A 26,561-nucleotide genomic window follows, 5' to 3' on the forward strand; every position below is an offset into this window, starting at 1 on the left:
CTTTTTATGTACATAATTATATATTCTCCCCAAATAATACAAGCTCCCTGAGGGCAGGTAATATGTCTTTTTTTTGCTTTTTGTATCCCTGGCACCTAGCACAAAGCCTGAATGATTGATTGTTTCTCACGTGGGCTCCTAGGTTTCCTGGTAGAGGAGGGCACACTTCATTGTCACTTGTAGACCTCAAGATCCTTTAATGGAGCCTTCTGGGGGAAAGGAGGTTGATCAATTAAGCTGGAGTATCAAAAGCCCCAAGTTCTATGTTATCTCTTCCATTCCTTTCCTTATAATATAAACAAATATTCCTCATTTAATTCTTTATCCTATTTAGCACTGGAAAAATCTCTCGATTGTATGAAACATTTCTTCCTTAGGGCTGATACCAGGTGTGAGAAACCTTAGCCCCAAAAAGAATTTAGCCAAGACTATTCTAGAAGAGGCAAGAAGAAAGCCAGGTGTTAAGCAGATAGAATGGCTTCTCTGGCCTTCCAGAGTGCCTTGCACTCCAACAGAGGGGCCAAACAGTTGTCCCCTTGGCTTGACTCCCAATGGATGTCTGCCTCACCATTAAAAAAAAACAAACCAAAAATCCCAACACCAACAAATGTGGTTTATGAGTTAATTAGGAGCTTTAACAACTACTTTACTAAACCACTCTTCATCTATTAAGTGTGGAAAACTGTAGCAGAGGGGCTCCAATTCTAGTTTGTGTCACCTTGGGAAAGTTTCTTTATCTCAAGATTGAGAGGTTTGGACTAGTTCTCTAAGAGTCTTTTTGGCTCTAAAATTTTAGGGTTCTCTTTGAAGGCTAGCATATCATTCCAACTGTTTTCACTGGCCATTTGTTCCCCAGCCTGGAAGGAGTGTTCTTTCTCCTTATCTCTGTCTCCTGGCTTTCTTCAAGTTTCAGCTAAATCCCTACCTATTACAAGAAGCCTTTCCCAATTCTCCTTAATTTGTGTGCCTTCCCTCTGAAATTACTCCCTGTTTTATCTTGTACATATCTTGTTTGTGCATGGTTGTCTGCATGGTCTCCTCCATTAGACTATGTGGCCCCTGACAGGAGGAGGGACCTTTTCTCCCCCTTTCTTTGTATTCCCAGTGCTTAGTACAGAGCCTGACATATTATAGGTACTCAGTTGGACAGCTAGGTGGTGCAGTGGATAAAGCACTAGTCCTGGAGTCAGGAGAACCTGACTTCAAAACTCACCTCAGACACTAGCTTATGTCTGGGCAAAGTCACTTAACCCCAATTGCCTTAAACATCCGGGGCCATCTCCAGTCGTCCCATATGTACATCTTGCTGCCAGACCCAGATGGTTTTGGAGGAGAGAATGAAATTGGTGACTCTGCACAGCCCACTCTCACTTAAATCCAATTCAGTGCAAGTTATGATATCAACCTGATGTCAAGGTCCTCTTTGAGAACAAAGGACAGGGGGTAGCTAAGTGGCACAGTGGATAAAGCACTGGCCCTGGATTCAGCAGGACCTGAGTTCAAGTCTGACCTCAGACACTTAATACTAGCTGTGTGACCCTGGGCAAGTCATTTAACCCCCATTGCCCCAGGGGGAAAAATACAAAAACAAAATAAAAGAGAACAAAGGACAAACAACAAGAAGATGCTTAGTAAATGCTAGTTCAACCAATTGACCCTATAATAACACTACCTCCAAAATTTAGCCAGCCCCTACTATTTAACAAATAAGTGAAGACCACCTTTCAAAGACATCTATGAATGGATACAGAGGGAATACATGAAACCAGTAAAACAAGATACATAATAACCATAACAATGTAAAGGAAAAGAACAACAACAAAAAGGAAATAATGTATAATTTTATAAGGGTCAAGGCTGGTCCTACAGAAGAGCTGAGAAAATGTACCTCACTTCCTTTTTTGAAGAGGTGGGGAACTATGAGTATGGAATATGAAATATTACAAAAATTGTTAAGATTGTTGACACATTAGTTGGTTTTACTGAATTGTTTTTTAAAAATCTCTCTTCTTTTTATTCTTTGTCACAAGGGATAGCTTGATAGGAGAGAGGCATATATAGCAATGAAAGTTATGTAAAAACAAAAAATATTAGTAAAAAAATATTTGAACAAATTCAAACCCACCCATTTCCCTGTCAAGAATGTTCTGCCTTTTGAATCTTCACTGTGCTGCATAAAGGCTCAAGGACACTTTGGACTTTTCATTGCTTTATTTACCTGATCTTGAAGACTCATACTTGGACGACTCTTTTTAAAAGCTTAACTGATCCCTTTAAAAATATTATTGTTGCTTTCCCCTATGCTGCTTCCCCTGCTAATTAGAGCGTTCCTTTGTAAACAGTTAAGCAAATCAGACAAATTGACCATGTCTGACATCATGGGTCTTAATCTGCACTCTTCTATCAAAAGTGGGCACAACTTTTTGTAAAGATGCCAAAACAAACGAGGCCATTCAAGAACCTGCTAACTGTACACATTACTCAGCCCATGCATCATGTTAAATAGCACCAAATATAACTTGTAAAGGTTTTAGTGGCAAACATATTTTACTAGAAATACAGCTAATTCTTTCCATTTAAATTACATTATGTTTCACTCTCATTTCTTTTTTTTTTTTCAAGTGAGGCAATTGGGGTTAAGTGACTTGCCCAGGGTCACAGTAAAGTGTTAAGTGTCTGAAGCCTGATTTGAACTCAGGTACTCCTGACTCCAGGGCCAGTGCTCTATCCACTGCGCCACCTAGCTGCCCCTCACTCTCATTTCTTTAGAGTTAAGATTGGTCAATGTATTGACCTGAGTTCTAAGGTCTTTTAGTGAAAACAAATTTCTTATCCCACAATACATTCACCCCTCAACTCAAGGCATTTAAATGGATCCCATACTATAACTTTCCTGCTCACTTTGGCTCAGTATCAAGCACAGCAAAGATAAAGAGGACAAGGTTATGGCTTCATTCCCTGAGTGGTTCAGGTCTTTTTGTTTTGTTCTTTGGTTACAGACAGGAGTCTGCTAGTAAATGTTTTAACAACAGGATCTTGGGTGGGATGGGGGTATAGGACACAGTGTGGAGACGGGAAGAAATATGGCCATGATACACCTTTAAATTTAATCTGCCCTAATAACATTTAATCAATTACTTTCTTGAGTCTATACAATCAAAAATACAAGAAATCAAACCCTGATTTGTAGCTTTTACTGATTTCTAAGATATAAATGCTCACAATGAAAATTTATTAATTGGCCTTCAAGAGTGAGTATAAGCAGTAGATCCTGGTGATTGTGTGTGTGAGAATGTGTAACTATAACACATATGCATCTATAAATGTGTGTTTACATACATATGTACAAAAGTAATATGTATGCATACATATACATATCTTCTCTTAAACCCTGTGCTTTTCATAACTGCACATCCTTGCACAGGAGAGGGAACAGGCAAGAGAAGATACATGTATTAATGCAAATCCTTCAAACATTACTGGAAATAGAACTTAGGAATGTCTGCTCAGCTCATGGGAGATCAAAAACATCATGGGCATGCACAACAACAGCACTGTTCTTAGTGACCATACACAGATCCCAGGCTTCACTGTCACAATCACATCATCCCATGGCCTTCAAAGAAAAATGTTCTCCTTTGAAAACACAACACAAGTAGCTCACAGACAATTAACAGCAAATTCGGGATTTTGGGGCAGCTAGGTGGCGCAGTGGATAAAGCACTGGCCCTGGATTCAGGAGAACCTGAGTTCAAATCCGACCTCAGACACTTGACACTTAACTAGTTGTGTGACCCTGGGAAAGTCACTTAACCCTCACTGCCCCCCCCCAAATCTCATCATAGAGTCCAAGTTTCCTGATTCTCGGGCCAGTGTTTTTTCTTTATATAATTTTTTTTTTTTTTTTTGCAGGGCAGTGAGGGTTCAGTGGACTGAGTACCAGACTTGGGCGCCAGAAGATCTGAGTGTTTTAGCACTCAAACTGGCTTCACAGGACTGAAGAATGCCCAATTCCTCTGAGCCCCAATTTCCTTGTCTGTATAGGGATAAGGACTGGACTTGTGATTCCACCGAGATAGGATAGTCCAGATGAGGAAATTTCCTCCACTAATGCCGGGGAGCAGCTTCTCTGTAACTTACAGCCTTAGAATTGCCCAGAACACTGGGAGGTTAAATGATTTGCCCAGAATCACATACGCAGCACATGTCAGATGCTGCTCTTGAACATAGGTCTTCTCTATGCATGTGAAATGGGGATGATGCTAGTTGAGCAACTTATCTTATCTTCAGGGTTTGTGACTAGAAAAGTATCAAGTTTGATATAAATGTAAGTTATTATTATTATTACCTGTCAGAGCTGAGGTTCAGGCCTGTATCATAGGCTCTTGCGACAAGGATCATAGAATGCCGGTCACCTGCTTCTGCCGCCTTCAGTAAGTAATCAAATCCTTTTGTTCTGTTCTCTTCTGACTCCTATCAAATAAACACAAAAATATTATTAACGTGCATGTATATCTCTATGTCTTCCTTTATTTCTCTTTTCTTTCATGCTTTAAGATGGAACCTCTGGGAATCTTACAGATCAAGCTTTTTCTTTTTTAATTAAATTCAATAAACATTATTAGCCACTCCAAGCATTGTGCTTGGAAAGGATGGAAAACTTGAATTTGAATGTTGCCTCAGGAACTAGCCAGCTGTGCGACCCTGGGTAAACCACTTACTTTTATAGGCCTCAGTTTCTTTATAAAATGAAAGAGGATAGGCCCACTGGCTTCTAAGATCCCTTCCAGTTCTAAATTTATGATGCTATGATCTCCACTATGCAATGCTGGACACTGAGGATACTGTCCTTGCTGAAGCTGCTATGAATACATGCCTGGAAGAATAAGTATGCCTCCTCTTTTTATGATATTTTGTCTATTTGGTTATTCCATCAGGCAGGGAGCATGGCAATCTCAGCGTATCTGTTGCTAAGACAACAAGAGAAGATATGGAAACAGAGGAGTTTACTTGAGAAGAACTTCACTTGCCAAATTCAAGCGGCCAGGCCTTCCTCAGCACAAACAGTATTTATGGTGATTTTCCAGATTCTAGCATCCAGCCCTGGCTTAAAAACCAATGATCTCATGTTGCCAAAGTTATCATCCCTCTTTCTCACTCAGAGTTCCTTTGAGTTCCTTACTGCATGTACCGCTTCAAAAGCCAAGCCATCTCCATGACTTCATGGTGAGACAAGATAGAAATCCTCCCAGTTGCTAGTACCTCCCCTTCGAAGGCTACCTTACATCTACTCTCTATTTATCTTGAATATATTGATTTATGTATATGTTATATCCCCATTAGAATGTAAGCTCCTTAAGGGCAGTATCTGTTCTTGCCCTTTTCCGTTCCTCTGTATCCTCAGTGTGTGGCACACAGTAAGTGCTTAATAAATGCTTTGATGATTGACTGACTGATAAGACACTTACTAGCTCTGAGGGATACCCTTTTGGAAGATGCATCCACTTTTCTGTGTGTTCATTAGGGTGTTGTCTGGATGAGTGACACAGTTATTTTTTGGCAAACCAGAAGTGCAGTGTTTTCCCAACTAGCATGCCAAGACATATTGATTCTTTGAAATATTACCTGGTGGTGTATAAACCAATTAGGCTTTTCCCCACAACTCTCTACCTTTGGCTTCCCTTATCCACAAATTTTTGGTCAATAAAAAGTGTACTTTCCCTATGGCAAAAAAAAAAAATTTATAGGCATATCACACAATGCAAAAGGCTGAGAAGCAAAGAACAAGGGTGGTGATTCTCACTTCTTTTGGTTTATAATATGCCAGTCCTTGAGGAGAACCAGTGCCTCCCATCCAATCACATTTCATGTCCCCAGGTGGTAATGGCACAGTGGAGAGAGTGCTGGACCTTTGAGAAATCAGGAGAAACCTGGGTACAGATTCAGCCTCTGACATTTAAATACTTGTGTCTTTAATTCCCCAGTTCATAAATGATCAAAGGACATGAACAGGAAGTTTTAGAAGAAGAAATCAAAGCTATTAATAGTCATATGAAAAAATGCTCTGAATCACTATTGATTAGAAAAATGTAAATTAAAACAATTCTGAAGTACTACCTCACATCTATCAGATTGCCTAACATGACAGAAAAGGAAAATAACAACACTGGAGCAGGTGTGGAAAAATGGGGACATTAATGCACTGTGGATGGAGTTGTGAAATGAAACTATTCTAGAGAACAATTTGGAACTATGCCCAAATAACTAAAATCTTGCATACCCTTTGATCCAGTAAGACCACTATTATGTCTATATCCCAAAGAAGTCAAAGAAAAGGGAAAAGGACCTATTTTTATAAAAGATATTTATAGCAGCTCTTTTTGTGGAGGCAAAGAATTGGAAATTGAGGGCATGCCCATCAATTGGGGAATGGCTGACCAAGTTGTGGCATACGATTGTGATGGAATACTGTTGTGCTATAAGAAATGACGAGCAGGAAGGTTTCAGAAAAACCTGGGAAAACTTATATGAACTGCTGCAAAGTGAAGTGAGTTGAACCAGGAGAACATTATGTATAGTAACAGCAATATTGTAATGATGATCAACTCTGAATGACCTAAGATGCCTAAAGAGGTTGCTAAATTGGCCCAGGTTGGAAATAGAGAGAGTCAAAGCATCCACACCAATAATGGGAAGGACTGGGTTGATGAGTGACCCCTGTACTTCCAGCCAGGGTGTAATAGGGAGACTGAATATCTAAAAATAATTGATTCAAAGAGCAGAGGTGACACTGCCGCCATAAACCAACAGGGCTGTTACCACAGTAACAGTAACATTCAGGAATAATCTCCTTAGTGCCAGCCCTCTTACCTTAAAAAAAATTTTTTTTTTTTAAATTTTAAATTATTTATTTGGTGAGGCAATTGGGGTTAAGTGACTTACCCAGGGTCACACAGCTAGTAAGTGTCAAGTGTCTGAGGCTGGATTTGAACTCAGGTTCTCCTGAATCCAGGGCCAGTGCTCTATCTACTGTGCTACCTAGCTGCCCCTCAGCCCTCTTACCTTTAAGGAGACCTCAGCCAGGATGTGGTGGGGGAGCTGGGAGTACATGAGCCCGAGGCCCACGATGGCTTCAAGCTCCCCCAGGTCTGCCGCATGCTCCAGGTGGAAGACAGCTGACTCTTGATCCCAGGGTTGGTCCTTCTCGCAGAATCGCCCCCCTTCATGGTAACGCACCATGGCCAGGTGAACCTGTCACACAGACCACAGAGTCAGTCCCGAGGGTCTATGAGGAGGCAGCTTGATAGCTGCACCATATAAGGTAACTCACACCTACCAAGACAGCACATGGAAGACAACCTGCAGGAGGAAGTGATTAGCAAAGGAGCGGTGTGAGTCTTTAGGTAAACTACTTAAGATCGGATTAGTGCTACATCAGCAGACTCCCCTTGGTGTGTGATGCAAAAGATTTTCCCCCCCTTCTTTTTTTCTTTTCAAATGCACATCACCAATACCTTCCCCAAAATGGACTTCCCGATTTTCTTTTCAAGGTCCAGACCATTAAGTCTCTGCATTTCCACAGCAACACAGGACGGCCTCTGGAGGTGAAGCCTGGCAGAGTTATAGAGATTCCATTTCTCCACACTGACCTGGAAGGAGAGAATGTAATAGAACATTTACCTTTGAAAGAGGAGAGATGCTCAGGGAGTTAATGCATTTCACCTTCACCTGGCTGATGAAACCAGCACAGAAGACACTCCTTCACCAACACCCTGGGGTTGGTATTAAGAAAAGGCAAGTGCCAGGTTTATGGGGCTGTTGCAGACTTACACCACTCCATTCCTAATCACCCTTAACACAGCCACTTCAGCTAACATGGAAAAAGACGGAACATTTTAGCAACTGACAAAAACATCTGGCAATCATAAAAGCAGCCACTGTATAAAAAGACTGTACAGACTTGGGACAAGACCAATCAGGGAGCAGCTCCAAAAAAACCCCAACACCAAATGAGTTGTCTTAATTCTATAACCACTGTTGACTTTCAGCCAATTTCCCTTGTATTCCATTTTTTAAAAAATAGAAAATAAACCACCAGAAAGGCAATAACAGTAAAAACAATTGAAAATAATCGAATCTGTCTTCAAGATAATGGGCTCAATTGAAATCGACCCCATTTTCTTGGCAACTGTTTGGGCCAGTGGTTAGAAGACAAGATAGACACCTGAAAGGAGAAAGAGGTTTATGATCTAGGTCAACAAGCTGGAGAAGCCAAATTTTAGAACGGAACCAGCCCCCTAAATATGAGTTGGATGTGGTGCAAAAGGTAGAAAGCAACACAGGAAATTAAAATCTCAGGATGGGATCTCCTTAAGCCAGTGAGTCCCTGGTAGACTTAAAAAATTAACTTGTAGGGCAGCTAGATGGCGCAGTGGTTAAAGCACTGGCCCTGGATTCAGGAGTACCTAAGTTCAAATCCAGCCTCAGACACTTGACACTTACTAGCTGTGTGACCCTGGGCAAGTCACTTGACCCCCATTGCCTACAAACACTCCTCCCCCCCAAAAAAAATTAACTTGTGGAAGATATGGTTTATTTCTCACCATTCCCACACACAAACTCTCCACTGGTCTATTCACTGTTCCTCAAAGATGCCTTTATTCACAATATTTTTCCCATTTGGAATGCCCTTCTTATCCTTGCCACCCACTCAGATCCTACCCATTCCTCAAAACCCACCTCTCCATTCTTTCCTACCAAAGTGGGAAACCATCTTTAACTCTTCTGAACTCCCACAGTTCTTAGTAGTCAATGTCCAGTACTGGTATCATTTCATGTATCCTTAATCCACCTGACCAGCTCCGTGAGGGGAGCAAATATGTCACAATTTGCTCTGCATGCACACGGTCTCAATAAATACTTGTTACAATACCTTTTCTTCCAGAAAAAGAACTAATACGCCCCTGTACACCTAAGAATACTGGTCATGTGAAAGGGAGTGGCCGGTGGCTAAGCAAGCTGATGAAAAGACTGATAACCACAGCTGACCCGTGGCTGCTTCCAGTTTACAAAGCACTTTTACACATGCGACAATAAGCAGCTATTTAGGAAGAAATGCTGTTATTTACCCTTCCATAACTGCCCAGACTGTCTTCATCAGATTCATACGGTTTCCGGTTGCCATTTGAATGGGCCTAGATAAAGGTAAAGATTTAAATGATTCAAATCATATATCTCTTCTCCTCTTCCTGCTTCCCAACCTCAATGTTCCACCTGACCTGGAACTGGATGTACTGACGCTTGTTTAAAAACAAAAACAAAAACAAAATATGCCTTTTACTTCTTCTCATTCCCCAAAGAAACCAGATTAGCTGGTTCCCCATCTGAAACACCCCTGGCTAAAACTACACTTATTCCGTGACCCAGGGCTATATTCTGTTATTGTTTTTAACTCATAGCTGTAGTTCCAAGGTCAGGCCATGGAAACCCATGGAGTTGCAATGAGGAGCTAGCATAGCCTACCTGGGCTTGCATGTTAGACCTGGAAGGGACTGCAGAACTGGCAGTATGGTATAGTACAGAGAACACCAGCTCTACAGAAGATGTGGTTTCGAATCACACCCCTGACACTTAGTACCTGTGTGACTTCAGGCAAATCACTTAACTTCTCTGTTCAATCATTCTAGTAGCGTCCAACTCTTCATTTGGGGTTTTCTTGACAAAGATACTGGAGTGGTTTGACATTTCCTTCTCTAGCTCATTTTACAAAAGATGAAGAAACTGAGGCAAACAGTTAAGTGACTTGCCCAGGGTCACACAGCTAGTGTCTGAGGCTGAATTTGGACTCAGGAAGATAAGTCTTCCTGACTCCAAGCCCAACTTTTCTGGGTGGCCTCAATTGTCCAAGGAGAGCATAGAGACCTCTGAGTTCCCTCTTCCAGTTCTAGACCTATGAGCCTATTATCTAGTCCAGGTCCAAAAAAGCAAGCTTCACATAACGGAGATTCATATTTTCATGTATATTTTCTCTTTCTATTCTAACATATACATATAAAAATATATATGGAAGCATTGTAAAGGAAACAATTTTGGAAAATTTGAGGACTGATCAATGCAACAATCAACCATCATTCCAAAGGACCATAGGACAATGAAAAAGGCTACTCACCTCTTGACAGTGAGGTGATTGACTAAATACAGAGATTGAGACATGTTTTTGGATATGGCCAAGATAGCAATTTTTTTTGCTTGACTGTATATTTGCTATTAGAGTTTTGGTTTTTCTTTTTGTAGTTAAGTGGGGAGAGATGGGAAAGAGAAAAAAAACCTTGGTAATTGAAAAAAATTAACAAAAAAATAAATAAAAATGCATTTGGAAATCCTAGTTTTATTTTGTGTTCAAGTTCAGAATATTTTTAAGTTAAAAAATACTGGGGCAGCTAGGTGGTGCAGTAGATAGAGCACCAGCCCTGGAGTCAGGAGGACCTGAGTTCAAATCCGGCCTCAGACACTTAACTAGCTGTGTGACCCTGGGCAAGTCACTTAACCCCAACTGCCTCACCAAAACAAACAAAATTAGTCCAGTTCCCTCATTTTACAGATAAGGAAACTGAGGCCTAGAGATAAGTAATTTCTGGATTTGATAGCCTGTTCTTCAATTGTAGCATAAAATTTCACTTTTACCTGGGACAAAAATTAAGACCCCACCAATAAGACCCCACTCTTTTTATTTTCCTGCCAAAAGAGGACACAATGAAAGATACTAGGAAACAGGGGACAGGATATAAGCAACTCTGTTGCTACACATACCTCCATAGCCTTTTTCTTTTCTGTGACTCAAACCTCAGTCTTAGGGCTAGAAGGGAATCTCAGAGATTGTTTAGTCAAAACCTTTTTTATGAGTTAAAAAACTTGGCTTGAATTGCACTGACTGTGAAGGGCAGAGTGTGCTCTCCTGACCCTCAGTCCCCTGAAGCATCCTGCCACTCCTCCATGTCCTCAGACCTCATGCCTTCAACACAAAGACTGAAACCGTAGCCTCCCATGTGTCCTGACTTGGGTCAGAGGGGCATGGACAAGAGAGCTAACCCTGAAATAATGAATCCCTTTCCTAGTCTGCCCAGAAAGTGCTATAATAAAGAATCATCACTATGAGGGAGGGGGTAGTGTTTGGTCAGAAGAGTATTTATTCAGGGAAGCTCTGATTAATGATGAAGGAGGGGCAGGACAATCCCATTAAAAAAAAAAAGTTGATACCCTCCACTTATTCATTTTGTTTCTTCCCAAAAAGGAAGGCTTTTAGCTTAAAGAAGGCACATCAATGTCATTACCAATCTTTTAGGAAATGGAAAACCTTCTGAGAGCAGTCATTTCTCTATTCCCATCCACAGAATACAAAGGAAATAGCAATCCATGGGGCAACAGGGGATTTATAATTCCATTTCCCAACAGGCTTTCTTACCCTGTCTCGGGAATCTATGTCTTCCAGTTCGTTCCTCTTTTCACTGGGGTATCCACTATCCCCACCATTCTCTGAATCCTGTGGAAACAGGGTGGCACTAGTGTTCATGGGAGTCTTCTCAGGGCAGAACCCCAGAAAGCACACTAGGGCCCTCGTTATCTTGGGCAGGCTTAGCATTGTGCACCTCCCTTTGGTATATTCAAGGCATTCTGTATCCCCCAATCCAATAAAGGTGTCTTTATCCATTTTACAGATCAAGAAATCAAGGTTAAAAGGATACAAGACTCTTACCTATATCCAAGTCACATGATACATAAAGAGTTGAGAAAAAAAATATGAAAGCCCTGGTAATGTGTTCATCATTTTCAACCCTGCACTAAATTTCAGAGAAACCTGGGAGGACTTGTATCAACTGATGCAGAATAAAGCAAAAAAGAATCAAAATAATTTATACCATAACAGCAACACTGTAAAGACAAATAACTTTGTAAGACCTAAGAACTCTGATTAACACAACAACTGACCACAAATCCAGAGGACTCATGATGAAACATGTTACCCACCTCCTAACACAGAAGGGATTAACTCAAAATACAGACTGAGACATCTATTTTTTGCCATGGCCAATGTGGGAATCTGTTTTGCCTGACTATGTCAGTAATGGGGATTTTATTTATTTTTGCTTTCTCAACTGGGGGAGGGCAGTGAGGCAGTAGGTGGGAAGGAAAGAATGTAGATCTGAAAATAAAATTTAATTACCCCCATCCTATAGCTGTATGTTTGTAGGGGTCTGTATGTAGTATGGACCACCTATGTAGGTGTGCTTGATGACTCCATATACTATCAGCTGCCACTGGGCAGTTACCAGTGACTGTCCTGCATTAGAGCATTAGGCATAGAGTTGAAAACTGTCAAACAATAACTGCTGTCTAGTTGAATTAAGACTATGTATGAGTCTTACACAAAAGAAGACTGCAGCTGATTTGAAGCACATTACCAACCCATGTCCCTGGCCCTTTTCTAATCGGCTTAATTCTCCCCTCCTGGCTTTGTCTTAGAGGGAACTTCCTTCCTCCAACAAAAACCCTTCCTTCACCATTTCTGCAAGAATTAGAGATGAACCACTTTCCTTTCCCCTGTTTACCACCCCTGTCCCTCTCTACCACACGCAGACACAGAAAGTTGAATATGCATATACATTTAATAAAACATGGGTGTTCGTTGTTTATATTAAAAGCTGACCTTTCTGGCTCAATTTGGAGACCTTTGCATTTGAAGAGTTATAACCTGGTTCTTGATTCACTTGACTTATTCCACCCTTCCTCCTTGTCCTTCTTTAACCCTACTCTTCTTATTCCTCACCACCTCTGGTCTCAGACAACAACTGGCTCCTTTAGACCCCAAGGCTTGCACAGACTGTACTCAGAATCTGGCTGCTTGTTTGCCAAGTAGTCATACTTACTTGACGGTTATACAAGTGGTCATGGTCTTTGTGCCCCAGGTTATCAACATCACTGAATTGTGGCCAATCTAGGAAGGGAAGAATGAATGAATGAAAAAGCATTCACTATGTGCTTAAGATGTGCAAAGCACTGTGATATACAAATAGAGAACTAAGAGAATCTCCACTGCTATCATGGGAATTCACATTCCTTTTTTTTTTTTTTTTGGGGTGAGGCAATTGGGGTTAAGTGACTTGCCCAGGGTCACACAGCTAGTAAGTGTTAAGTGTCTGAGGCTAGATTTGAACTCAAGTCCTCCTGACTCCAGGGCTGGTGCTCTATCCACTGCGCCACCTAGCTGCCCCTTCCCAAGAATTTTTAAACCACGATGTTCCTTAACAGATTAAGACTGACAATGAAAGGCAGTTTGGTGTAGTAGATAGATGGCCAGACTTGGAAGGGGGGTGAACCAGCTTCTGGTGCTGCCTCTGACATATACTAGGTTTGGAATCATGGCCAAGTCATTCAACCTCCTAGTGCTTAAGGAAATTCTTTAAAACCCTAAGTTATATAGGAGTTGACAATTTTCATCAGTGGAATGTATTTTTACACTAGTAGTTCCCTACTCCAATGAAATCACAGGTCTTGTTTCTTCTTCTCCCCCTGCCCCTCCCCCCAAAGTCCTTAGACACTGTAGGAGTTAAAGAAAAAAAATGTCAGAGAACAGAAAACTAAACACCTGCAAAAAAGGTAAGTAAATGGGACTTAACAATTGAAAGATGTTGGCCAGTAATGACTAGCCAATGTGTGAATCTTGTCTTGAAGATAGGACAAATATTCCAACATAAGGAACTCAAATTAGATTCTGGGAAATCACAGAATCATTTAACCTTCTTTAGACTCAGCTTCTCCATATTTAAAATGGGAATTATAGCAGTACCAGGGTCTTTGCAAATATCAGACGAGACGTTATATGGGATATACCAAAATTTCTTCTTGTAGTTTTAAGCTATACTAGCTTAGACTTTTGGGACATGTTGAATACAAAATGTTTTTGCAAATCTTAAAACACTATATGGGGGGGGCAGCTAGGTGGCGCAGTGGATAAAGCACTGGCCCTGGATTCAGGAGGACCTGAGTTCAAATCGGGCCTCAGACACTTGACGCTTACTAGCTGTGTGACCCTGGGCAAATCACTTAACCCTCACTGCCCCCCCCCCCAACAAAAGCAAACAAAAAAACCCCACTATATGTACCAGTTATTGTTATTATTATTGTGCATATGGTGATATTCTATTATTCTGATATTTATAGGGATTAAAAAAATCTGATCATATAAGAAGTAAATAAAGCCTTCAAGACTCATTTAGCATAAACCCTGTGCAGTACCTCACCCCAAGCAATCCTTACTGCCTAGAAACCCCCAAAACAGAGGCTTAGCTCACAGTCAGAATTATGACTTACGGAGGTGGTCTATTCTTTGGCTGTGTGGTGTCAATGAAGGAGAGGAAGGAGGAGAGTCAAATGTCATATCACTCATATTTTCATCTCCAGAGTTCTCTGAAAGACGGGAAAGCAGTGGAGGACGGCTCCCTGAGAAGGTCCTCACCCTTGGGCTGCCACACTTTTCCTCAGTGCCTCGCAGAAGGGTCTGGGCTGATTGCTTGTTAAGAATGTCAAGAGGGGAAAAAAATCATCACATACAAAATTGGAAATACCTTCAAGGTCTTTCCCTTATAACACTAAACTCTAACAGTGGACATCTCCATGTGCTCCCTTTACTGGGTGTGGATGACAAATATCTAAAGACAATTCATTCTTGGCTTCTGGAATATGGAAATGATCCCAAATTAATTTTCTGTGTGTTCCCTGGAGTTTTACAGCAAATATTTTTCAACCACTGTATCCTGGGTATGTCTTATTCATGAGGAGAGATAGGTCATCTTTTATCCCTTTTTTATTATCCTTAACAATCTTAAGCTAAGATTCTCTAACATTTTCTAGTGTATATAATATTTGTGAATAATATAAAGAGAGACATTAGGTGAGATAGAATTCTATACCCTTCTCCAACTTCCATTTACTCAGGCCACCCTATGCCTACTATAAACATACAATATGAACATACCCTAGACATACTCTCCCACTCCAACACCAATTATTCCAAGTCTATCACCCTTCCAGTCAAAAACTGGCCAAGAATAGAGAACGCCAGTTGGTTGTCACAGTACCCAGAGGAAGCTTCAGGTTTGTGACACACCAGTGGCTTGGTGTGCTGACAACATCCCAAGCTTTGGGGGCGGAGATGGGGACACCTACCAACAACTTTGTGTTCTGATTGACAGCATCCTTCTCTTTTGGTGAAAGGTCAAAGGGAGTGAGGCCCATGCTCTTGCAAATCCGATTGCAGGCATGAGAATGGAAGAACAAGGCCATGCCTCGCACACCTATGAGCAGAAAGTCCACAGCAATGATTCCCACAGAGAAAAATTAGACACAACTGTCCTACCAGCCCCTCCCCCTACTTCACATCCAAGCCAGTTCTTCTCCCTTTCCAACCCTAAGGGAAATAATTTACTGGACTTTGGAGCTCTGCGGCAGAGCTGACCTGGCCAAGGGTGAACCCTTCCAATAAACCTTGGCCCTCTATAATTTGGCCTTACCTCCACATTTCCCATCTCTCAGGGACTGAAAAGTCCTATCAAAATTATCTTTACTTTTATGTAAAGTACAATTTACAGTCCTACAATCCCTCTCTGACTCCTTGTGATTCCAAGACATGGACTATCTAGGCTGAAGCTCCCAGTTTTCTCATGTTCATCTGTGTTGGCTCCATATACATAGTGTTCCTATCACTCTCTTTCCTAGATTTCTATTGTGCCTTCTAGAATCCCTGTTCTATTGTTTTTTTGAGGCAATTGGGGTTAAGTGACTTCCCCAGGGTCACACAGCTAGTAAGTGTCAAGTGTCTGAGGCTGGATTTGAACTCAGGACCTCTTGATTCCAGGGCTCTATCCACTGTGCCACCTAGCTGCCCCCCCCGCCCCGTTTTATTGTTAATAAACTGTCAATTGTTTTAGATCTATGCCCTCTTCTTTGACTTTGTATGTTTTGGTATTTACTTATCTCTGTACATGCTTGTTTCCCCTCCAAAGAATGTAAGCTTCTTGAGGTCAGGGTCTGTTTTGATTTGCCTTTGCATTTCCAGAGTCTAGTGCAGTGCCTAGCACATGGCAGGCATTTAAATATTTACTGAATTGAAATGAATTTCTTTCTAAGACTAAAGCACTGTTATGAATTATTGGAGTGCAAGGGGAAGAAGCTAAGAGTGCCAAGCCCAAAGTAAGAAAGATCTGAGTTCAAATCCAGCCTCAGGTACTATGACAAGTCACTTAACCTCTGTTTGTCTCAGTTTCTTCATTTACAAAACAGGAATCACAAAGGCACTTACCTTCCAGGGTTGTTGTGATGACTACATGAAAATAATTATAAAGTGCTTGGTATAGTGCCTAGCACACAGTAAGTGCTATATAAATGTTAGTTACTGTTATTGTTGAAATAAATCAGAACCTAATAGAGTAAATGGAGGCAGTGGAATAAGATGTGAGTTCTGGCCTGACTTTGAACTGGAATTAGCCATGTTTACCCACCAGGCCTCGGTTTCCTCATCTATAAAATGAGAAGACTGCACTAAATCCTTTCAAAAGTCCCTTCCAGCCCTCCCATTCTACAATTCTTACAACAAACCCATATAGTAGTATATAGTATTCAGGGAAGCACATGTTTGGTGAAAATTAACAGTTTCTTGACCTACCCAGGTTGCCATCTCCGAAGTCTGAACCCGTCTCTGTGTGGATCTGTGGGTCGGTGTAGAGATCCCCTACTCCCTGAATGTCCACCACAATCAGCTGATGGCCAGATCGTTCAAAGGTGAAGTGGCTGAAGGCCTGGGGGGAGTGGGACAAGAATTCAACACTCGAGGGAAGAAGCAGCCTGGCTCTTGGGCACAGTGACATTTCTGCTCATTTTCTCAGGCTTTGCTCTTGGTGGAATGGCTCATTCAAAACAGCCCAATTTAATGTAATAAAGGTTGATGTGTCTGGTCTATAAAGGCCTCTCCCTGAACTTCAGGACTTGAGTTCACTGACTTTAATAAGCCTCTTTAGGAGGAATCTGATGCTTAGCCCTGATAGCTTGTCAGATAACATAAATGCAGAACAAAGGCACTGCCTTTAAATGATTGCATGTGAACGCTGAAAGACCTCAACCTGATAATCTCATGTGAGGATACCCTTTGGGGGTGGGGGTGGGGGGGGAAGCACTGATATCAGACTAGTTGAATTTCATTAGGACAAACAAACAGTGGGTAAGAAATATGGGATTTAACATCTGGATTAAAAACAAACAGTACACCATCCTTGGTATTCTCCCTGCTTAAAACAGAACTTGACAATGCCCTGGCCAAATGTCAACCTAGAGAGACAAAATCTAAAGGGAACCCCCAGAGCCTATGGTATAAACCAACAGATACACTTTGTTCTCACCTGTGGGGTTAGGCGGATGTTGTCATCCCGGACAAATCCTGAATTGGAATTATATTTGATGTACTTGCCCTCAATATAATGTTCCAGGTGAAAGAGGGGCTTGTCTACCCGGTCCTTCAATTCAATGATGCACATCTGCATAATATCCACCTGTCAGAGAAGGCAGAGAAAGAGGCAAATCAGCATCCTTCCCTCTTCCCACTGGTCAGAGCTGGGCTTGGCTTCTTGGATTTGGCTTCACCACTGCCTGAGAGGGAACATGAGCTCAATCTTTCTGGGGTCTCTCTTTCTCCATAAATGAATATTCTATCTAACCTATTCCTATTCCTTTTAAAACAAAATTTTTCCTTCATAATCCATAATCACAAAATATGAAGATAATAATAATGGCTAGCATTAATATAGCACTTTAAGGTCTGCAGAACACTTTACAGATATTATCTTATTTGACCCTTACAACCTAGGGAGGGAGGTGTTATTATTATCATCCCCATTGGAAAGATAAGGAAACTAAGGCAGACAGGTTAAATGACTTGTTCAGGGTCACAGAGCTAGTAAATGTCTGAGGCTAAATCAGAATTTGAGTCTTCCTAACTCTAGGTCCAGCACTCTACTATACTACCTGGGGTTGTGGCTCTAGAGTTGAAAGGGACCTCACAGGGCATCTAGTCCTTCATTTCTACAAATGAGGAAACTGAGGCACAGAGAGAGGTTTACCTGACATGCTCTAGGTCACCTGGCTAGTAACTGGCAGAGCTCAGACTCAAACCTTGGCTTATGGTTCCACGTCCACATAGATGATGAAGTGCATTGGGCCTAGAGTCAAAAAGACCTGAGTTAAAATCCAGTTTCAGACACCTGTTAGCTATGTGACCCTAGGCAAGTCACTTAACCTCTGCCTCAGTTTCCTCAACTGTAAGATGGGGATAATAATAGCACCTACCTCCCAGGACAATTGTAAGGATCAGATGAGATCATATTGATAAAGTGCTTAGTACAGTGCCTGTCACATACATAACAGGTGTTTAATAAATACCTGCTTGCTTGCTTCCTTCCTTTCTATTATGTCACGCTCCCATTCTTACTCTCCCCCCATTCTTGAATCATTCACTAGCTCAATCCTGAGGTTGGTGGCTTGGGGTGAGTCAGCACACCTGCTTGGGAGGTTTGTGTCGGTTATATTCCTCGCCCCAGAGTTTGGCCTCCATCTGCAGGCGCACATCCTCGAAGTACACGTCTCTGTTCACAGGCTCAATGTATCTCTTTGCTACATAGTTGGAAGCACCTTTCCAGTGTTGGGTGTGCAGGAAGTTAGACAGCTTCTTCCTGAGGGGGAATAACAGACAAGGAAGTGGTCTGGAGCTCCGGGGCCTACTTCATAGTCCCTTTCACAGACTGACCTCGTTAGCCCACCTTGCCTACATTTTTAAGACCAAATGGTGTGGACCCAGGGGTTCCTACCATGAGCAAAAGGAGAGGGGCTAATGTTTTCTTCTTCAGAATTAAGTTCCCAATTGGAGACCTGCTCTTTGCTCAGTCCCCCTTCCACAGCCAACTGAGGAAGTAGCCCCACTTGCACTCTTCCTATGGGGCTATCTATCCTATCTATCCCTCCACTATTCCATGAGGCTGGTAAATTCTGCCTAAGGTTCATCCCCTCTCCTCAGGAACTGATTCAAGGTCCCCCAAAGTGTCAGGGGTCAGTCAGTCAGTCAGAGAAGCATTTCTTAAATGCTTACTACAGACCAGGCTGTATGCTAAACTCAAGAGAGATATGAAGGCAATAAACACCGTCCTTACACTTACATTTTAATGGGGGAGATAAGAGAGGCAATAAACATTGTCCCCGGCCTCAAAGAGCTTTTATTCTAATAGAGGAAATAACATGTAAACAACTAAATGAAAGGCCTTTTACTGAACCTGGGATTAGAGCTGAGCCTTAAAGGAAGCCAGAGCAAATAAGGAATTAGGGGTGAGGAATCAGAGCATTCCAAGGATGGGGAACAAGGAGACAGGGTGTGGTATTCAAAGGGAGTACCAGCAGACCAGTGTAGGTGGATTGTAGGATTCAAGGAAGGAAGTAAAGTATAAGAAGATTGTAAAGATAGCACAGGAACAGGTTATTAAGAGTTTTGAGGAAAGTAACAGGCCCTACCTCCAAAAGGGACAAAATCTAAGACCAGAGCAGTATTCTCAAGCCCTGCTTTCTCCACCCCCACCCCCCATCCTCATCCCTAACCAGATTAAGTCCTACTGAGGAACTCCAATCTAAAAGAGGTCTGGCCAGATGGACCTCCTGTCCTTATGTCTTCATCAAATGGAAAGAAATCTGGGATACCAGTACACAGTAGGGCCCTTTAGGGTGAGGGGGAAAAGGAGGAGGGACAAGTTTTGGTCCAGTTGCAAAGCATCTGGTTTGAACCACTTACGTCCTGAAACACTCTCGCATTGCTCCACGTCCAAAAGGCTGCAGAAAAAAGAGTGGGGTCATTATTTATTGTGTGAATAACCCTTCCCAGGATCAATCTGGCTGTGCCATGCCAGAGATCTGAGACTCAATCCCAATCAAAGAGACTCCTTTAAACACCCTCCACCCAACTCTAATATCCTTCAGATTGGTCCCTAGTTTGTGTTAACTCTGTCTCCTTCAAAGGCTGAACACTGTCATTTGAGACTGGAGTCTTCTAGGAAAAAGATATATATCTGACCTCTTCTTCCATAGAATACTATGGAGGTGTACAGTAGTTCTGGGGGAAGGCTAGAAGTGGGGGAAGTGTAGGGAGACACAGAGAGGGATTGCTATCAACTTAAGTGGAGTGAAATGTTGAATGGAGGAGAGGGTCAGCCAATGAATATCTAGGACCAGTCCTGCTTCCATAGATACCAAGGAGATAAACTCTTGACAACTCTTACCTGGGATGCCATCTTGATTAAAACTTCATCTTCAACCCATTCCCCAGTGACTGCATTGTACCTGTAAACACAGAATCCATGCCCGGAGGAACTATCACTAAAAGAACATCAGGAATGTGCATCATCCTGTGACTCCAGTCTTCTCCTTTGCCCTACCCAGTCAAGTCAGACAAATGACCCTGGGCCCACACAAGTCCAGTGAAATCAGGCTGTCATATGCTACAAAACTTTCTTTTTATCAATCTATAATTTAATTTTTTCAATGAAAAAAAATCTGTTTTCTCTTCCTCCTACTTATCCCCCCTCCCTTGACATAGAAAGAAAACTGAGCCTTTATAATGAATATGCATAGTCAAGCAAAACAAAATCCCCCTTCAGTCATGTCTGAAAAACATATCAGACTCTAAAAATTTTAATCAAAACTGAAAATCTGTTTTATGTATCTGGTCTTCAGCATATACTTGAGAGATGAGTATGGCGTAGATTAAAATTCAGGAGATTTCACTAATGATAATAGCTAATATTTATATACTATTATTATTTCTATATTAAGGTTTGTGAAGTGCTTTATAAATCTCATCTCATTTGATCCTCCCAACAACCGGGTGAGGGAAGTGCTATTATTTTCTCCAATTCACCTATGAGGAAAATAAGGCAGAAAGATTTAAGTGACTCATCTATGGTTACAGCTAATGTTTGAGACCAACTCCCAGTCTTCCTGACTCCATGGTCCAACATTATTCTATTCACTGTGCTACCTCACAGCTGCCTCAACAAAATGAGAATTCATTCCCAGTTCTGGTCCTCTCTGAGACTGTCTTCATCTAGAAAATAGGGGAATATATTTATGTATATAGATACATATAGACATATTAATGTATGTATATATACACATATACGTGTATATATGTGTGTGTACACACATACAGTCTACCTCATAAAAGCATATATTTATCAAATGAGATAAAGTAAAATGGCTGTTTAATGTTGGTGTGTGTGTGTGTAAAAGCTTGTTGTCTCAAGCTAGGAACTAGCTCCTTAACATCTGATTTTCACTATATAAATCCTTAAATGACTGAGAATTTCAAAGACCTTTACAAAGATTATCTCATTTTATCTTCAGTAAGTAGAAAAAAAAAACCCTTCATCAATGAGGACTGTTGCTCAAGAGGAGCAAGTGACTTGCTTGAGAGGGTCACAAAGGAGCAGAGTTGGGCCTCCTTTGAATAACTGGAAGTCCAAAAGAGTTGCCATTAATGGAACAATTCAGGGTTGTAGGGAATACTCCAATGGCTCTACTCTCTAATGAATCTGTCCTTGGTTCTGTGCCGTTCACAATTTTTATTTGATTTCTTGTATGGGAAGAAGGCACCGGTGGTAAGCTTATCATTTTATGGATGACACAAAGGTCTGAAGGATGCCGGATGACAGTATCAATTGAAGCCAAGAGGCTTGAATGTATCCAACAGGCTAAATGTCAGGGTGGTCTGAACATAAATGAAAATTAATGGTTATAAATAAAGTCCTACACTTGGGGTGAAAAAAATCAATCTTGCAATTATATGATAGAGGTGTGTCTAGCAAACAGCTCATTTAAAAAAAAAATCTGGATGTTTTAATGGACTTTGAGCTCAATTTGGACCAAGAATAAAATATGGCACCCAGAAAAGATAACAGCAAAGTGACCAGAGCATGAGATGTGGTGGTCCTACTTGTATCCAGAGGAGACCACACCTGAACCAGTAAGCTCAGTTCTGGGCACCACGTTTTAAGAAGGGCATTGGGTTTTTTTGTTTGTTTGTTTCGTTTTTTTTTTTAGTGAGGCAATTGAGGTCAAGTGACTTGCCCAGGGTCACATAGCCAGTAAGTGTTAAGTGTCTGAGGCTGGATTTGAACTCAGGTCCTCCGGACTCCAGGGCCGGTGCTCTATCCACTGTGCCATCTCGCTGCCCCAAGAAGGGCATTGTTAGGGATGGAGAGGAGAGACAGAAGAAGAGCAGGATGAGCTCTATTTGAGATCAGACCACAAGATAATTAAGTGGGGGAGGGAAGAGAGAGACAAAAGCTATTTCTTTTTAAGTTTAGACAATCAGCAAAACAAATCAAGTCCTGTACTGATTGTACCGATTCACTTTAAATTTATGCTGTATAATTTTTATATTTATGTATTGTCCTCCCCATTAAGAACGAAAGCTCCTTTTAAGTAGAGATTGGTTTGTGGTATTTTTTTTTTTTTGTACTTGTAGCCCTAGCACAGTGCCTGGCACATTTTGTTGTGTCCAACTCTTAGTGACCCCATTTGTGATTTTCTTGGCAAAGATAATGGACTGATTTGCCATTTCCTTCTCCATTTAATTTTACAGATGAGGAACTGCTTATGAAATATACTAGTTTATTGACTGACTGGTTCAAGTATCAGAAGGATTAGACTTGTTCTGCTTTGTCCTAAGGGGCAGAATTAGGAGTAATGGGTAGAGAATGAAGAAAGGTGGATTTAGACGTGATATAAAAAAAAACTTCCTAACAATCAGAAATATCGCTTCCCCCAGCATGACTTGGTTGCGTGAGAGGTCAACCTTATCAGAGGTCTTTAAAGCAAAGGCTAGCCGAGTTCTTGTTGAGGATAGTACAGAAGGGATTCTCAGTGAGCTACGGCTTGGATTTGGCAGCTTCTGTTTGACTGATTCAACCCTGAGATTTTCTGTGTCCAGGTCCTCTGATTCTGAACAATTACTCCTTCCACAAAACCAGGTTGTCTCCCTGAAGAAAGGGACCTAATCCTGTGGTGTGCCAGAGCCGGCTCAAACAGGTGAGAGAGCCTGACTGTGAAATTCTTAGTGTGAGCATTTATACCTCAAAAATCGGCAAACCTACAGATCAGGGCTAGATTTGTTAAGCTGATTCTCTAAACTCAAAAAGTGCTGTTAATAACGCAGAATAAACTTAAAAGTATCTAGCAGGCATCCATGTCCTTCCTTAGATCTGGTTGTTAAAACATTTGTCAGCGCACCCCCATCGTTTCTCTCTGAACATACAATATATACACAAGACTACTTAACATACCAAATCCTTCCACACATAGTGTGGCAGATAGCATAAGGTAGGTCTACTTGCAACCTATGTTAAAGCACTTTATAAAGAAACAAGCGTTATACAGAGGCACATGAGGCAGCTAAGTGACTTAGTGAATGGACTTTTAGAACAAGGAAGACATGGGTTTGATTTCTAGACACTCATTATCTGACTCCCAGGCAAATCAGTTACATTTGATCAGCCTTGGATACTTCAACTGTAAAAAGGAGTACTCTTAACCTCACACGATTGCTGTGAGGATCAAAGTAAGACTATATAAGAAAGTGTTACAAACCTTAAAGTAATACAAGAAACATTATTTTAATCATTATAGTTATTATTTAAATCATCATTGATGTGTCTGTCAAACTAGGACATACTTTCTGGACTTAATTTTTCCATTCCTTCATGGACTCAGGTCCTTCAAATTCTCTGGGAGTCTTAATCCCTTAAATGCTAATTCACTTTGGCTGTGAGCCTGATTTGGGCTTCATCCAGACAGGATAGTCAGGTAAAAAAGAACCTCACAACATCTAACACCACCCTAGGATCTAAGTGTTCTCAAACCTAGTACAAAACCACACCTTTCCCTCAGGAAAGACCCAAAACACTCATTTCTTCACTCAAATAAGAGCTAGTTATTGAGAATTCTGAGCCAGAATTAGAACTTAAGAATTTGGGGGTAGGGGGAGTGTTGGGGATTTTTTTTTCTAAATAGGCTTCTCCATTTAAGCCAAAAATACTAGACTGGAGGACATTTAGATGCACAGTTGAGAAAACTCCCTGAATCATTGAGAGGAGAGGGACCCAGAAACAGCCCAACCAAAAAGACAGAACAGAACTTCATGGATTCCTCCCCCCCCCCCCAACTTTTTTTGCGGGGCTTGAGACTTGCCCAGGGTCACACAGCTAGCGTCAAGTGTCTGAGGCCGGATTTGAACTCAGGTCCTCCTGAATCCAGGGCCAGTGCCTTATCCACTGTGCCATCTAGCTGCCCTAACTTCATGGATTCTTGAAGCAATATTCCTGTTCTCAGAAGGAAGGCCAGAAAGAATTCCAGACAAGTAGTATAGCTTTGACAGCTACAAAGGAATGAAAACCATGATCCAAGATGCTACCAACCTCCTGATTAGAGAAGTGATGAGCTCACAGTACAAAATGAGACGGACATTTTTGGGGGCTCATGGCCAATAATAGGAACTTGTTTTACTTAATTATGCATATTTGCTTTTTTAATAGGAGGTGAGAGAGAGACAAAATTGATTTTTGTTCACTGAAAAGTCACACACTGATTATATTGTATATTTAAAAAGAAGAGCAAGCTCTCCATAACAGAGATTCAGTATTATGGCCAAATCTTTCTCTTACTGTTCTACAATATATGGAAATGCTTATTTTCATCCAGAGGCAGTATAACCGTGGGCAAGCCACTTGGTTAGGTCTCAATGTTTCCCGGTCTTTAAAATGAGGATAAGACTTGTAATACTTAACCCACAGAGCTCAATCACACAGGGAAAGGGAATGGACCAGAGATATCACTGGCATAATGAACTCTCTCTAATGAGGAAAACTCCTGCCAATGTCAGTCAGCAAATTCTCTGCAGTATAAAAGGTCTTAGAGAGTTGCTTAGAGGCCTGAGAGATTAAGTTGAGGTTAAGCCCAGGGTCACATTGCTAACTATGGTTATTGGTGGGATTCAATTCCAGTTCTTCCTAAATATAAGGCCAGGCTCTATCTATGATGCGATACTGCCTGGGCAGCTGATCATTATTCTGATAGTCTCCTTTTTAAACTGCTGAGCACTAAATAAGTCGGGAACACCTGCTGCCTCCAAGTTCCTTCCCAAAGTCCATAATCACTTTTGGAGAAAAAAAAAATCCTTTTTTCATTTTGAACTTCTCATTGTTCAGTCTTTTTTCAGTTGTGTTTGACTCTCTGTGACCTCATTTGGGGTTTTCTTGGCAAAGATCTTGGAGTAGTTTGCTGTTTCCTTCTCCAGCTCATTTTACAGATGAGGAAACTGAGGCAAACAGGGTTAAGTGACTTGCCCAGGGTCACACAGATGGTAAGTGTCTGAGGCCAGATTTGAACTCAGGAAGATGAGTCTTCCTGACTCCAGTCTGGGTACTCTATCTACTTCACCACCTAGCTGTTCCATTGGGAACTTAAATATATGGTCATTTCCACATACATTTTATTTTATTTTTTTTCCACATACATTTTAGAAGAGTCTGGTTCTGACAATGTCTCTCTATCCATTACACCAAGATACCTCTCAAACAAGATTCAAAATTGATAATGTATTAAAGTTTGCAAAACATTATGTCAGTGGAAGCTATTATTTAACACATTAGAAGTTCTGTGAATCCCTTTGGAGGCGGACAGGATGACATCTGCAAAGGGGAGTGAACATCCAGAAGGCTGGGCAGATTAATTTGATGATTAAAAGGAAAGTGACAGATTGGATTTGCTTTTTAGGAAAAAGAACCCAACTAAGACAGAAGCTAGGCTGAGATTATTAAGGATCAAAGCATGCCATTCACAGGGACTGTCTTAGGAAAATTTTACCAGATAAAAATCATGTTTTAATTTTGACTTAAGTTTATATGGGCATTCCCTTAAGACTCCGTCAGTTATTTTGAATTTAAAAAATGAAAAGGTCAGAAAAATTTAATCCTGAGCACATGTTTATACCCATCCTGCCTTGTTGTGGTGGAAGGGCTTTTGTAATTCTATGAAACTCAATTGTATAAGAAACTCAATGATAACCCTGTGACAGAAGGGCCTGGTGTGCTATGGTCTATGGAGGACACAACTGAATAACAAACAACATGCTCACAGGGTTCAGGAACCAAAACCCCCACAAAAATGAAGGACAAAAAGACAACAACCCCATACAAGAAGATTAATTCCCAGAGCACAGTAACAAAAAAAGATACTTGAAACTCAAAATGTATGTCACCAAACGTATGGAGGAAGACTTTGTGTGGGCAAGTTGTAATGGGAAGTCGTAACAAGGACAGGCAGTGATTCTGTGCTTTAGATTATCATTTATTGGCTCAGAGAATTTTAGAGCCAGAAGGAACTGCAGAGACCAATTCTAACTCCTTCATTTTACAGATGAGGAA

At 41.2% G+C, this 26,561-nt stretch overlaps 1 protein-coding gene across 4 annotated transcripts in view; it reads right to left on the minus strand.

Moving 5' to 3' along the window:
• Positions 1–26,561, minus strand: part of EEF2K (eukaryotic elongation factor 2 kinase) — a 75,241-nt gene that overhangs the window by 10,423 nt on the left and 38,257 nt on the right. Inside the window, exons 4-16 of one of the 4 annotated variants that reach the window (XM_043972385.1) lie at positions 20,361–20,421; positions 19,877–19,914; positions 18,602–18,773; positions 17,448–17,597; positions 16,718–16,850; positions 15,223–15,350; positions 14,368–14,566; positions 12,924–12,991; positions 11,462–11,539; positions 9,129–9,194; positions 7,515–7,649; positions 7,063–7,251; positions 4,349–4,473 (exon numbers count right to left, since the gene is read on the minus strand). In XM_043972385.1, the coding sequence (XP_043828320.1) occupies positions 4,349–4,473; positions 7,063–7,251; positions 7,515–7,649; positions 9,129–9,194; positions 11,462–11,539; positions 12,924–12,991; positions 14,368–14,566; positions 15,223–15,350; positions 16,718–16,850; positions 17,448–17,597; positions 18,602–18,773; positions 19,877–19,914; positions 20,361–20,421 (1,542 nt within the window). The remainder of the gene's footprint in view (positions 1–4,348; positions 4,474–7,062; positions 7,252–7,514; positions 7,650–9,128; positions 9,195–11,461; positions 11,540–12,923; positions 12,992–14,367; positions 14,567–15,222; positions 15,351–16,717; positions 16,851–17,447; positions 17,598–18,601; positions 18,774–19,876; positions 19,915–20,360; positions 20,422–26,561) is intronic. The other 3 variants (XM_043972388.1, XM_043972392.1, XM_043972398.1) reach the window with 3 other exon arrangements.

Source organism: Dromiciops gliroides, chromosome 1 (genome assembly GCF_019393635.1).
Source record: "Dromiciops gliroides isolate mDroGli1 chromosome 1, mDroGli1.pri, whole genome shotgun sequence".
NCBI classification, from domain to species: Eukaryota; Metazoa; Chordata; class Mammalia; order Microbiotheria; family Microbiotheriidae; genus Dromiciops; species Dromiciops gliroides.